A 14048-nucleotide genomic window follows, 5' to 3' on the forward strand; every position below is an offset into this window, starting at 1 on the left:
CCAGAGAATCTTGTTTCTCATGGTCAGAGTCCTTCAGGTGCCTTTTGGAAACTCCAAGCGGGCTGTCATGTGCCTTTTCCTGAGGAGAGCTACCATCTGGCCACTCTACCATAAAGGCCTGATTGGTGGAGTGCTGCAGAGACAGTTGTCCTTCTGTAATGTTCTCCCATCTCCACACAGGAACTCTGGAGCTCTGTCAGTTACCATCGGGTTCTTGGTCACCTCCCAAACCAAGGACCTTCTCCCCCGATTGCTCAGTTTGGCCGGGCAGCCAGCTCTAGGAAGAGTCTTGGTGGTTCCAAACTTCTTCCATGTAAGAATGATAGAGGCCACTGTGTTATTGGGGACCTTCAATACTGCAGAAATGTTTTGGTACCCTTCCCCAGATCTGTGCCTTGCCACAATCCAGTCTCGGAGCTCTACGGACAATTCCTTCGACCTCATGGCTTGGTTTTTGCTGACATGCACTGTCAACTGTGGGACCTTATATAGACAGGTGTGTGCCTTTCCAAATCATGTCCAATCAATTGAATTTACCACAAGTGGACTCCAATCAAGTTGTAGAAACATCTCAAGGATGGTCAATGGAAACAGGATGCACCTGAGCTCAATTTCGAGTCTCATAGCAAAGGGTCTGAATACTATTGTAAATAAGGTATTTTCAGTTTTTTTATTTTGAATACATTTGCAAACATTTCTAAAACCCTGTTTTCGCTTTGTCATGATGGGGTATTGTGTGTAGATTGATGAGGGAAAACATTTTTTAAATCCATTTTAGAATAAGGCTGTAATGTAACATAATGTGGAAAACGGGAAGGGGTCTGAATACTGAATGCATGTGACCCTATTAATAAATTTAACATTGCGATTGAGATGAAAGTCAGTGAAAGGTTTCAAAAGCTAAAAGAAGCCTGCGTCATCTAAGGCGACAAGCTCAGCAAAGACTATTGATCACTAGAGTGAAATGGCCGAGGAGGAGATAGTAGTCTTTTAAGAACTTGCTACATTTGACACTCGTTATAAAAGAAGAATTCCTAAAAACACTTTTTTCTTTTAATACACACTTAAAATACCAGTTGCAGGTAATAGTGTGTGGTTTCCGTCCGAACCGGCCACGCCATTTGGCTCACCACACAACACCGTGTAATCCACCATGACTAACAGCACAGTCCAAAGTATTAACAAACAAAACATTTACATTTATGTCATTTGCAGTCACTCTTATCCAGAGCGACTTACAGTATTGAGTCCATACATTTTCATACTCATACTGGTCCCCCTTGCTAACAGGGTGTGGCACAAAAATCCCAGATAAAAACAGAGAATCACTCCAAGATGCTAATGAGCTCTTTTTCTCAAAATGCTCAGTGTTCATTCTATATTTTTACTCTTTTCCTTCTTTGCAGTCATTGTCCAGTTAAAAACTGACAGGTGACAACCCTCTGCTCTCGGCGTGGGAAGGGGTTGGTAGCATGGGAGAGCTGCTCTAAAAAATCCCAGTTTTTAAGAGTGCTGTGAGGGATCGGACGCAAATGGCAGATGGTGGTGGGGCACATAAAGTGTGTTTGTCACAGGTGGTTGGTGGCACCTTAATTGGGGAGGACGGGCTAATAGTAATGGATGGAACGGAATAAATGGAATGGTTTCAAATACATCAGACATGTTTGATACCATTCCATTCACTCCATTCCAGCTATTATTATGACCAGTCCTCCCCTCACCAGCCTCCTGTGGTGTATGTGAAGGGGCATGGTGACATTGGGCAATGGGGGGGGGGGGGAGAGAGAGGAGGAAGAGTGGGTAGGGCTCTGTCTGTTCAACTGCAGCCCTCAGAGGTACTGCTGGAGGAAGTGCAGCAGCATAATCTCATAGTGCTCTCCAGACTCTGGGCAGCGGATGCTGTGTCTCTCGTTGGGGTAGATCTGAAGAGACGGAGACAAAGGATCAGATATGGAGGAAAGAGAAAGCCCCCGGCAAGGAAGCACCATTTATAAGATGTTGCTTTTTATGTGCTCTGAAAAGAGGCTTTGAAAAATAAATGAGTCCCACACTTTTCTTCTTTGTAGTGAGTGCGTGTTTGTTTGTTTTCACCAACATGTCAGCTAAAGCCTGGGAAAAGGTTCCACTGCACATATACAATTCTCTCATCGTCACTCTCCAATTTCTACAATGAAGTTGAATGAACACAGTGTGTGTTGTGCCCCATCTTACACGGACTTAAATGTACACAACTAAACCTACTGCCCTCCTACCTGTAGCTGATATGGCTTCCCCGCACGGATCAGTTGAGACACCAGGAAGTTGGTGTGGAAAAAGTGCACATTCTCGTCAAGGAATCCATGTAATATAAGTAACCGGTTAGGCCTGGGTAGGAAAACAAAATATAAAAGATTATCTCTAGGAAAGTTAAAAACTAATCTAATTTCCCCTCGCATCGAAACTTATCCTGGTCCCAGATCTGTTCGTGCTGTATAGCCAATTCCTATGGTAATTGTCATAAGAGTTGGCTATAGAGAACAAACAGATCTGGGACCAGGCTAATTGAGACATAAATTGCAAGCAAGTCTGTCCCATCAGGACAATACCAAAAACAAGTGATAAACAGTGCTGCAGGACAGTTCTGCACAGCTGCACTTTGGAGTCTCTTTACTGCTGCATTTACGTATTGCCTGTGAAGCACCCTGAGGTTGACAGTAAACGGTAATGAATGGTGATGACTCACTCGCTGGGCAGCTTGTCTACGTGCAAGGCGACGGAGCCGGCTTCGTATCCCTGCTGGTTGTTCTCAGGCAGGTCCATGTAGCGCTCCGTGTAGCCTGTGTCGTAGGCCATCCACACCGTCACAGGGGCGCCCGCTATGGCCACCTGGACCAAACAAGGACAGCTCAAATCAACCGGGCTTTTAAATGAATGCTAAAATGACTTGAGATTGTAATTCTACAATGTTAACTGATTAAGAGTGAAGAGTAACCATATGTACACCCAGTCAAGTGTTACATTCAGTTTTAGAGTCAATATTTTGAGCTTGTTGACTTAACCAGGGCTGGGCCACATTACTACCCCTTCATGGTTCAAGGCCATAGAGCTACACAGCATTCCATCACAAATATTTTTTTTACACAGAACGCATGTGATGTGAAGTTATGACCTAGTCCAAAGAATAATCCCCTAAAGTTTTTCAGTGGAGACTTTGAACTTTCCCCTCACCTTGAAGACATTGGGCCTGCGGACGAGTGAACTTTCCCCTCACCTTGAAGACATTGGGCCTGCGGACGAGTGAACTTTCCCCTCACCTTGAAGACATTGGGCCTGCGGACGAGTGAACTTTCACCTCACCTTGAAGACATTGGGCCTGCGGACGAGTGAACTTTCCCCTCACCTTGAAGACATTGGGCCTGCGGACGAGTGAACTTTCACCTCACCTTGAAGACATTGGGCCTGCGGACGAGTGAACTTTCCCCTCACCTTGAAGACATTGGGCCTGCGGACGAGTGAACTTTCCCCTCACCTTGAAGATGATGGGCCTGCGGACAAGTGAACTTTCCCCTCACCTTGAAGACGTTGGGCCTGCGGACGACTGAACTTTCCCCTCACCTTGAAGACGTTGGGCCTGCGGACGACTGAACTTTCCCCTCACCTTGAAGACGTTGGGCCTGTGGACGAGGCCCATGAGGGAGAGGAAGCCACCGTAAGACCAGCCGTGGATGGCCACGCGACTCAGGTCCACAAAAGTGAACTTTTCGGCCACGTACTGCAGGCCCTCTACCTGGTCCTCGATCTCCACCTGGCCCTGAGAACCACAGACGGGGAAAGGAATGTCACGACTGGCATGAAGGCACCAAACAGGAGAACACTTTTTTTTTTACGTAGTGAAACGGGGACGTACTATCTGGGCTGGTCCAATAAGAATGCCCTTTTTGATGTTGCTACATTGTCCCTTACTGAACACAACTCTGGTAATACAGAGTGATCAAACTGGCAATGCAGAAATCTAATTTTTTCAATACCTCAGTGTTTCCCCTATATTAATTTAGCAGTGGTGCACCGCACTGCAATTGTTTTTTACTGCTGCTAATAAAAAAAAACCTAGGGAAAAGACTGACACCTACAACACCAGTGTATGGTTAGTAGAGATGTGAAGTTGTGTTACTGTTTACCATTTTGTTTTTCAGAGCCCCCTCAAACTTGAGGCCTCTCTGACAGGAGCCTCTCCCATCGATGACCACGACGGCGTAGCCTAGTGACGCTAGCGTGTTCAGCCTCAGGTACTTCACTCCTTTGTATGTGTTATTTACTAACTGCACCTGGAGCACACAAACCCCCCCACCCCCTCAACATTAAAAACATACGAGATAAAACCTTTAACATATATCTATATTTTTATAACTAGCCTTGAAATCCCAACTGTCACAAACAGACTATATTACAGAAGAAAATTATTTTGATTGAACAAACCTGGGGGCCTCCATACACAAAGAGGATTGTGGGGTGCTTCCTGCCAGGTACAAAGTTGTGTGGTTTGTACAACATGCCGTAGAGGTGGAACCCTGACTTCCCTGGGAAATTAAAGATCTCTGGTGGAATGTAATCTCCTGGGCGCCCTGAGAAATAACATTAACACCAACATTAATATGAAGTCAAATGCATATCACTATCGAGGTCAACTGCAGATAACATTTTGTTACGTTACAGCCTTATTCTAAAATGGATTAAATTGTTTGTTTTTTCAATAAATCTACAGACACAATACCCCATAATGACAAAGCAAAAACAAGTTTAGAAATTTTTGCAGACGTATAATAAAATAAAAAAACAGAAATATGACATTTACATAAGTATTCAGACCCTTTACTCAGTACTTTGTTGAAGCACCTTTGGCAGCGATTACAGCCTCAAGTCTTCTTGGGTATGACGCTACAAGCTTGGCACACCTGTATTTGGGGAGTTGCTCCCATTCTTCTATGCAGATCCTCTCAAGCTCTGTCAGGTTGGATGGGGAGAGTCGCTGCACAGCTATTGTCAGGTCTCATGTTCGATCAGGTTCAAGTCCAGGCTCTGGCTGGGCCACTCAAGAACATTCAGACCTCCTGTGGTGTCTTGGCTGTGTGCTTAGGGTCGTTGACCTGTTGGTAGGTAAACCTTCGCCCCAGTCTGAGGTCCTGAGCGCTCTGGAGCAGGTTTTTATCAAGGATTTCTGTACTTTGCTCCGTTCATCTTTCCCTCAATCCTGACTAGTCTCCCAGTCCCTGCTGCTGACAAACATCCCCACAGCATGATGCTGCCACCACTATGCTTATTTGCTTGACAATCACCACTGACGAAATTTCGCCACAGCCCTAGCCACCACGCTTGACCGTAGGGGTGGTGCCAGGTTTCCTCCAGAAATGACACTTGGCATTCAGGCCAAAAAGAGTTCAATCTTGGTTTCATCAGACCAGAGAATCTTGTTTCTCATGGTCTGAGTACTTCAGGTGCCTTTTGGCAAACTCCAAGCGGGCTGTCATGTGCCTTTTACTGAGGAGTGGCTTCCGTCTGGCCACTCCACCATAAAGGCCTGATTGGTGGAGTGCTGCAGAGAAGGTTGTCCTTCACTAAGGTTCTCCCATCTCCACAGAGGAACTCTGGAGCTCTGTCAAGAGTGACCTTCAGGTTCTTGGTCACCACCCTGACCAAGGACCTTCTCCCCCGATTGCTCAGTTTGGCCCGGCGGCCAGCTCTAGGAAGAGTCTTGGTGGTTCCAAACTTCTTCTATTTAAGAATGATGGAGGCCACTGTGTTCTTAGGTACCTTCAATGCTGCAGACATTTTTTGTGCCTCGACACAATCCTTTCCAAATCATGTCCAATCAATTGAATTTACCACAGGTGGACTCCAATCAAGTTATAGAAACATCTCAAGGATGATCAATGGAAACAGGATGCATCTGAGCTCAATTTCGAGTCTCATAGCAAAGGGTCTGAATACTTATGTAAATAAGATATTTCTGTTTTTTATTTTTAATAAATGAGCAAAAACGTCTAAAAACCTGTTTTCACTTTGTCATTATGGGGTATTGTGTGTAGATTGATGAGGATTTTAAAAAATCAATTTTAGAATAAGGCTGTAACGCAACAAAATGTGGAAAAAGTCAATGGGTCTGAACACTTTCCGAATGCACATATGTATGTATGTATGTATTTTTTTTGCTAGGTAGTATTAGCTAGCGCTAGTTGGCTGTACCTGCGCCAAAACTCTGGTATTTTTCATCCTATAGCTTGTTTTCCATCATCTTTTTAAATAGTGAGCCAACATGTTTTCAGCACTTTTATTTCCATAACTGATCAAAACTAATTTTCTCATGCTCTCTCGTCTCTCTGCAGCAGACATATAGTGAGGAATATGTTTGGAACATCAAATCACAATAAAATTGCATATCGAATCGCAATACATATCGTATCGGCACCCAAGTATCGATATATCGTATCGTGAGGTCCCTGGCAATCCCCAGCCCTAACTGACCCCCCCCCCCCATAGTTCCCTTCTTACTCACCTGTGGCCTCCATCATGCTGGCCCAGAACTCTGGCTCTTTGTGCAGTGGGTCACTCTCTGGGCCTATCAGCTTGTAGATGTGGACGCAGGGAGGCGTGCTGACGTTGCTGTAATGGCTGACAAACATGTCAAAATTCTACAGAGAGAGAGAGCAGAAACATAACAGCAGGTGAGGTCAACTGAATCCTCAAAAAGCTAAAAAGCCCAAAACTCCATGCTTCATTTCAAGGAAAAAATAAGATGCCTGAGCTTGCCACTTAGGTAATGTGGTTTGTATGGTATGGGAAACATGGAGACTGAAGGATGTGTGAGAGCAGGTCTGGTCCAGACAGCACCTACCTGGCTTACGGAGCAGCTGTGGGAGAAGCCTTGCTTGGTCAGCCTGACCATGTCCCCCGGGGAGTCGTAGCTCACAGTGTATAGGTGATGCTCCAGGGGCGTGTCCCGCGTGCCCTGGAAGTACACCAGCTGGGTGGCCTCGTTCACCCAGATCTGAGGGGGGAGAGAGGGAAGACAACAACTCTTATGACTGGGATGTTTTGCTTATGCATATCATCACCTTTCTACTGTGATAGCTGATGAGCGGTGACAGAGGGCTGTGGCCCAAAATGGGGTGATTTCCGTGCTCCCCACCTTAAAATGGCAAAACCCTTCAGGCTTTCATTTAGATAAGAGGTGTGTGTCTAGGGCTTACCTTGGAGCCATGTCTGGCCAACACCTCCCACTCCCCACTGGTTAACGTCACCTCCTCCTTAATCGGGCACTTAAAGTCCTCTGAAGGGAACAACGAGTAGACTAAATGAGTTGACCACATGTGGCTGGTGGCACCTTAACTGTGGAGGACATGCTCATAATAATGGCTGGAACGGAATAAATGGAATGGTATCAAACATGTGGTTTCCATGTATTTGATACCCATTCCAGCCATTATTATCAGTCGTCCTCCCCTCAGCAGCCTCCTGTGGAGTTGACCTACCAAAACATTATCAGAAATAGATTTGGAAGGTACACCTCTATTCAAGTCTTTACCAGTAATACATAAATCTAACAGAGTATAAAGAAAAGTGTATTCTGCTACCCTCTGTCTGCGTGTAGCCTCTGGTCCACTGGTAGCAGCCTTGTTGTAACAGTGTGGTGACCTTGTACAAATGGCAGAAGCCAGTTTTGGACTCGTTCGCCCAGAGGAAGGTGATCTCATCATCGTTTGTTTGAACGAAAGGATAAAAGATGTCATGGACCTGAAACAAAGAAAAAGCCTTGACATAATATGAGCCCTAAAAGAAAGAGCATTTGCTGGTTTCAAAAGGTTAACACTAAATATTTTCATTTCAAATTGCATCATTGGAAGAGAATTGTAACTTAACATTCATGTGACTACTAACTAACCAATAAAAAATTGCAAGTACAAGTAACAGCCATATCCGACACAGGCATGTAACTTCAACTTTGTGCAAATCAGGGCACTGCAAGCAGTAAGGATGATTTCTATGACATATTGAGTTCCAAGTCAGAATCTAGGCCTTAGAGCCAAAGCCAGAGTTATTTTAACTCACGTTGATCCAGATGTCGGTGATCTCCTCATAGATGATGAAGGGGTGGACCCCCTCTGGCACAGCCTCCACGCTCTCCTCTCGTTGGGCCTGGTCCTGGGTTACAGGGATGAACAGGGCCGGGGGAAGCAGGACCAACTGGAGCCTCTGTTGACTCCTGTCCAGCAGCACTGCCCATGCACTGCACAGAGAAGCAGTGGGTTATGTTACAAGACAGGATCAAATAATTAGCTGGCTAACGTTCCTAAATAGCCTTATAAATTCCATATTTCGTAGTTCATGTAGAGAAAGATGGGCTTGAAATTGAAAGGGTATATGTACTATTTTAATTAAAATCCTCGTAAAACTGACTATCCTACCGATCCTTGACTTCGGCGATGTCATTTACAAAATAGCCTCCAACACTCTACTCAGCAAATTGGATGTTGTCTATCACAGTGCCATCCGTTTTGTCTCCAAAGCCCCATATAATACCCACCACTGTGACCTGTACGCTCTTGTTGGCTGGTCCTCACTACATATTCGTCGCCAAACCCACTGGCTCCAGGCCATCTATAAATCACTGCTAGGCAAATCCCCGCCTTATCTTAGCTCATTGGTCACCATAGCAACACCCACCCGTAGTCTGCGCTCCAGCGGGTATATCTCACTGGTCATCCCCAAAGCCAACACCTCCTTTGGCCGCAATTCCTTCCAGTTCTCTGCTGCCAATGACTGGAACAAATTGCAAAAATCTCTGAAGCTGGAGACACTTATCTCCCTCACTAACTTTAAGCATCAGTTGTCAGAGCACCTTACCGATCACTGCACCTGTACACAGCCCATCTGAAATTAGCCCGCCCAACTACCTCATCCCTATATTGTTATTTATTTTGCTCATTTGTACCCCAGTATCTCTATTTGCACATCATCTCTTGCACATCTATCATTCCAGTGTTAATACTAATTGTAATTATTTTGCACTATAGCCTATTTTATTGCCTTACCTCTCCATAACTTGCTAAATTTGCACACTGTATATTATATGTATTTCTGTTGTATTTTTGACTTTGTTTTGTTTATCCCATGTGTAACTCTGTGTTGTTGTTTTTATCGCACTGCTTTGCTTTATCTTGGCCAGGTCGCAGTTGTAAATGAGAACTTGTTCTCAACTGGTTTACCTGGTTAAATAAAGGTGAAATAAAATAAAAAATAAATAAAATGGAAAATAATTTGTTACAGTATATCTGAATTTCAAATCAAAGTTACAGTAGCTGGCTAACTTTTTGGTCATGCTCTGTGATATACCCCTCTGGAAAGAAGAGATGGGTGCGGTTCAACAGATAACCGACCCGCATTAAACCAGGAGCATGATGGAATATAATGTGTAGAGGAGATTGATTGGCTATTGGTTTCTGGTTGCGGTGACGTTTGCCTTGGTGGAGACCTCAAGACAACTGTCGCCCACCAGGAGTGGGTAACTTGCCATTTCAGCCCAGCCGGTAGCACAATGGTGTGAGGACTAGTCCAGATTGCTGGTGAGTGTGGAATGGAATAGAACTTCAGGTGGTGTTGACCTACGTAACATGATCGGGCTGTCATTGTAAATATACATTTATTCTTAACTGACTCACCTGGTAAAAAAAAAAAAATATATATATATATATCTATGAGATGAAACCACAAGGCTTGGTGCCGTTTTCATCTTTATAAGGACTTTACTCAATGATAAGAACAATTATACTTTTACATCACAGATATATTCCATTCCGTGGCATAGATAGCGTCGCTTAGTTGTGTCTGTTCCAGTCTTTTGAACTCACTATTTGCCGTCTTTTGTCCAGCCGGCGCGGGCGATGTACTCTACCCCAGGGAACAGAGTGGTAAAAGGCAGGACCAGCTCCTTGTCCTGGGTGCTCACAATCTAATGATGAATAACAAGGAATCAGAAGAATAGGCAGATAGGCATTGAGTGACATACAGAACACAGAGGACCACAACAAAGGAACAGAAAGCAACATACAGAACACAGAGGACCACAACACAGGAACAGAAAGCAACATACAGAACACAGAGGACCACAACACAGGAACAGAAAGCAACATACAGAACACAGAGGACCACAACACAGGAACAGAAAGCAACATACAGAACACAGAGGACCACAACACAGGAACAGAAAGCAACATACAGAACACACAGAGGACCACAACACAGGAACAGAAAGCAACATACAGAACACAGAGGACCACAACACAGGAACAGAAAGCAACATACAGAACACATAGAGGACCACCAAACAGGAACAGAAAGCAACATACAGAACACAGAGGACCACAACACAGGAACAGAAAGCAACATACAGAACACATAGAGGACCACCAAACAGGAACAGAAAGCAACATACAGAACACAGAGGACCACAACACAGGAACAGAAAGCAACATACAGAACACAGAGGACCACAACACAGGAACAGAAAGCAACATACAGAACACAGAGGACCACAACACAGGAACAGAAAGCAACATACAGAACACAGAGGACCACAACACAGGAACAGAAAGCAACATACAGAACACAGAGGACCACAACACAGGAACAGAAAGCAACATACAGAACACATAGAGGACCACCAAACAGGAACAGAAAGCAACATACAGAACACAGAGGACCACAACACAGGAACAGAAAGCAACATACAGAACACAGAGGACCACAACACAGGAACAGAAAGCAACATACAGAACACAGAGGACCACAACACAGGAACAGAAAGCAACATACAGAACACATAGAGGACCACAACACAGGAACAGAAAGCAACATACAGAACACAGAGGACCACAACACAGGAACAGAAAGCAACATACAGAACACAGAGGACCACAACACAGGAACAGAAAGCAACATACAGAACACAGAGGACCACAACACAGGAACAGAAAGCAACATACAGAACACATAGAGGACCACCAAACAGGAACAGAAAGCAACATACAGAACACAGAGGACCACAACACAGGAACAGAAAGCAACATACAGAACACATAGAGGACCACCAAACAGGAACAGAAAGCAACATACAGGTAGACATACAGAACACAGAGGACCACAACACAGGAACAGAAAGCAACATACAGAACACAGAGGACCACAACACAGGAACAGAAAGCAACATACAGAACACACAGAGGACCACAACACAGGAACAGAAGCAACATACAGAACACAGAGGACCACAACACAGGAACAGAAAGCAACATACAGAACACAGAGGACCACAACACAGGAACAGAAAGCAACATACAGAACACATAGAGGACCACCAAACAGGAACAGAAAGCAACATACAGAACACAGAGGACCACAACACAGGAACAGAAAGCAACATACAGAACACATAGAGGACCACCAAACAGGAACAGAAAGCAACATACAGGTAGACATACAGAACACATAGAGGACCACCAAACAGGAACAGAAAGCAACATACAGGTAGACATACAGAACACAGAGGACCACAACACAGGAACAGAAAGCAACATACAGAACACATAGAGGACCACCAAACAGGAACAGAAAGCAACATACAGGTAGACATACAGAACACAGAGGACCACAACACAGGAACAGAAAGCAACATACAGAACACAGAGGACCACAACACAGGAACAGAAAGCAACATACAGAACACATAGAGGACCACCAAACAGGAACAGAAAGCAACATACAGAACACAGAGGACCACAACACAGGAACAGAAAGCAACATACAGAACACATAGAGGACCACCAAACAGGAACAGAAAGCAACATACAGGTAGACATACAGAACACAGAGGACCACAACACAGGAACAGAAAGCAACATACAGAACACATAGAGGACCACCAAACAGGAACAGAAAGCAACATACAGGTAGACATACAGAACACATAGAGGACCACCAAACAGGAACAGAAAGCAACATACAGGTAGACATACAGAACACAGAGGACCACAACACAGGAACAGAAAGCAACATACAGAACACATAGAGGACCACCAAACAGGAACAGAAAGCAACATACAGGTAGACATACAGAACACAGAGGACCACAACACAGGAACAGAAAGCAACATACAGAACACAGAGGACCACAACACAGGAACAGAAAGCAACATACAGAACACACAGAGGACCACAACACAGGAACAGAAGCAACATACAGAACACAGAGGACCACAACACAGGAACAGAAAGCAACATACAGAACACAGAGGACCACAACACAGGAACAGAAAGCAACATACAGAACACATAGAGGACCACCAAACAGGAACAGAAAGCAACATACAGAACACAGAGGACCACAACACAGGAACAGAAAGCAACATACAGAACACATAGAGGACCACCAAACAGGAACAGAAAGCAACATACAGGTAGACATACAGAACACATAGAGGACCACCAAACAGGAACAGAAAGCAACATACAGGTAGACATACAGAACACAGAGGACCACAACACAGGAACAGAAAGCAACATACAGAACACATAGAGGACCACCAAACAGGAACAGAAAGCAACATACAGGTAGACATACAGAACACAGAGGACCACAACACAGGAACAGAAAGCAACATACAGAACACAGAGGACCACAACACAGGAACAGAAAGCAACATACAGAACACATAGAGGACCACCAAACAGGAACAGAAAGCAACATACAGAACACAGAGGACCACAACACAGGAACAGAAAGCAACATACAGAACACATAGAGGACCACCAAACAGGAACAGAAAGCAACATACAGGTAGACATACAGAACACAGAGGACCACAACACAGGAACAGAAAGCAACATACAGAACACATAGAGGACCACCAAACAGGAACAGAAAGCAACATACAGGTAGACATACAGAACACATAGAGGACCACCAAACAGGAACAGAAAGCAACATACAGGTAGACATACAGAACACAGAGGACCACAACACAGGAACAGAAAGCAACATACAGAACACATAGAGGACCACCAAACAGGAACAGAAAGCAACATACAGGTAGACATACAGAACACAGAGGACCACAACACAGGAACAGAAAGCAACATACAGAACACATAGAGGACCACCAAACAGGAACAGAAAGCAACATACAGGTAGACATACAGAACACATAGAGGACCACCAAACAGGAACAGAAAGCAACATACAGGTAGACATACAGAACACAGAGGACCACAACACAGGAACAGAAAGCAACATACAGAACACAGAGGACCACAACACAGGAACAGAAAGCAACATACAGAACACATAGAGGACCACCAAACAGGAACAGAAAGCAACATACAGGTAGACATACAGAACACATAGAGGACCACCAAACAGGAACAGAAAGCAACATACAGGTAGACATACAGAACACAGAGGACCACCAAACAGGAACATAAAGCAACATACAGGTAGACATACAGAACACATAGAGGACCACAAAACAGGAACAGAAAGCAACATACAGGTAGACATACAGAACACATAGAGGACCACAAAACAGGAACAGAAAGCAACATACAGGTAGACATACAGAACACATAGAGGACCACAAAACAGGAACAGAAAGCAACATACAGGTAGACATACAGAACACATAGAGGACCACAAAACAGGAACAGAAAGCAACATACAGGTAGACATACAGAATACGAAGACAGACCAACAGTTCAAAACCATGAGAACTTTTGAAGATGAGCTTACTCTGCCAAGGTGGTCGGTTCTGATTTCTGCCAGTTTGAAAGTAATTTGAGGATTCTTACTCCCTGAAAATAAACATTTTTAGAGGAGGGCGATATAAGGTACCCGTCTTCGATATCATGTCTTGTCTGGTACTCCTGTTCAATAGCTCAAGTTACTGAAATACATTCCAACTCTGCCTAGCCACAATAGTCCACATGAAAATGTAGATAGTAGCCAATACAGTTTGTTAAAAAGT

At 44.4% G+C, this 14048-nt stretch overlaps 1 protein-coding gene across 3 annotated transcripts in view; it reads right to left on the bottom strand.

Moving 5' to 3' along the window:
• Window positions 1-1039: 1039 nt before the first annotated feature.
• The window catches only part of LOC311137342 (dipeptidyl peptidase 9), a gene marked incomplete at its 3' end in the record, with an annotated part of 29428 nt that continues 16419 nt past the window's right edge, over window positions 1040-14048 (bottom strand). For 2 of the 3 annotated variants that reach the window (XM_084171789.1, XM_084171788.1), the window contains exons 9-21: window positions 13814-13875; window positions 9882-9982; window positions 8083-8260; window positions 7608-7767; window positions 7224-7303; window positions 6869-7021; window positions 6530-6665; window positions 4456-4601; window positions 4158-4304; window positions 3638-3790; window positions 2723-2865; window positions 2253-2364; window positions 1040-1922 (exon numbers count right to left, since the gene is read on the bottom strand). In XM_084171789.1, the coding sequence (XP_084027915.1) occupies window positions 1830-1922; window positions 2253-2364; window positions 2723-2865; window positions 3638-3790; window positions 4158-4304; window positions 4456-4601; window positions 6530-6665; window positions 6869-7021; window positions 7224-7303; window positions 7608-7767; window positions 8083-8260; window positions 9882-9982; window positions 13814-13875 (1664 nt within the window). Of the gene's footprint in view, window positions 1923-2252; window positions 2365-2722; window positions 2866-3637; window positions 3791-4157; window positions 4305-4455; window positions 4602-6529; window positions 6666-6868; window positions 7022-7223; window positions 7304-7607; window positions 7768-8082; window positions 8261-9880; window positions 9983-13813; window positions 13876-14048 lie in introns of those variants that run through there. The other variant, XM_084171790.1, reaches the window with a different exon arrangement.

Source organism: Coregonus lavaretus, assembly GCF_964263955.1.
Source record: "Coregonus lavaretus genome assembly, chromosome: 11".
In the NCBI taxonomy this organism is placed as follows: domain Eukaryota; kingdom Metazoa; phylum Chordata; class Actinopteri; order Salmoniformes; family Salmonidae; genus Coregonus; species Coregonus lavaretus.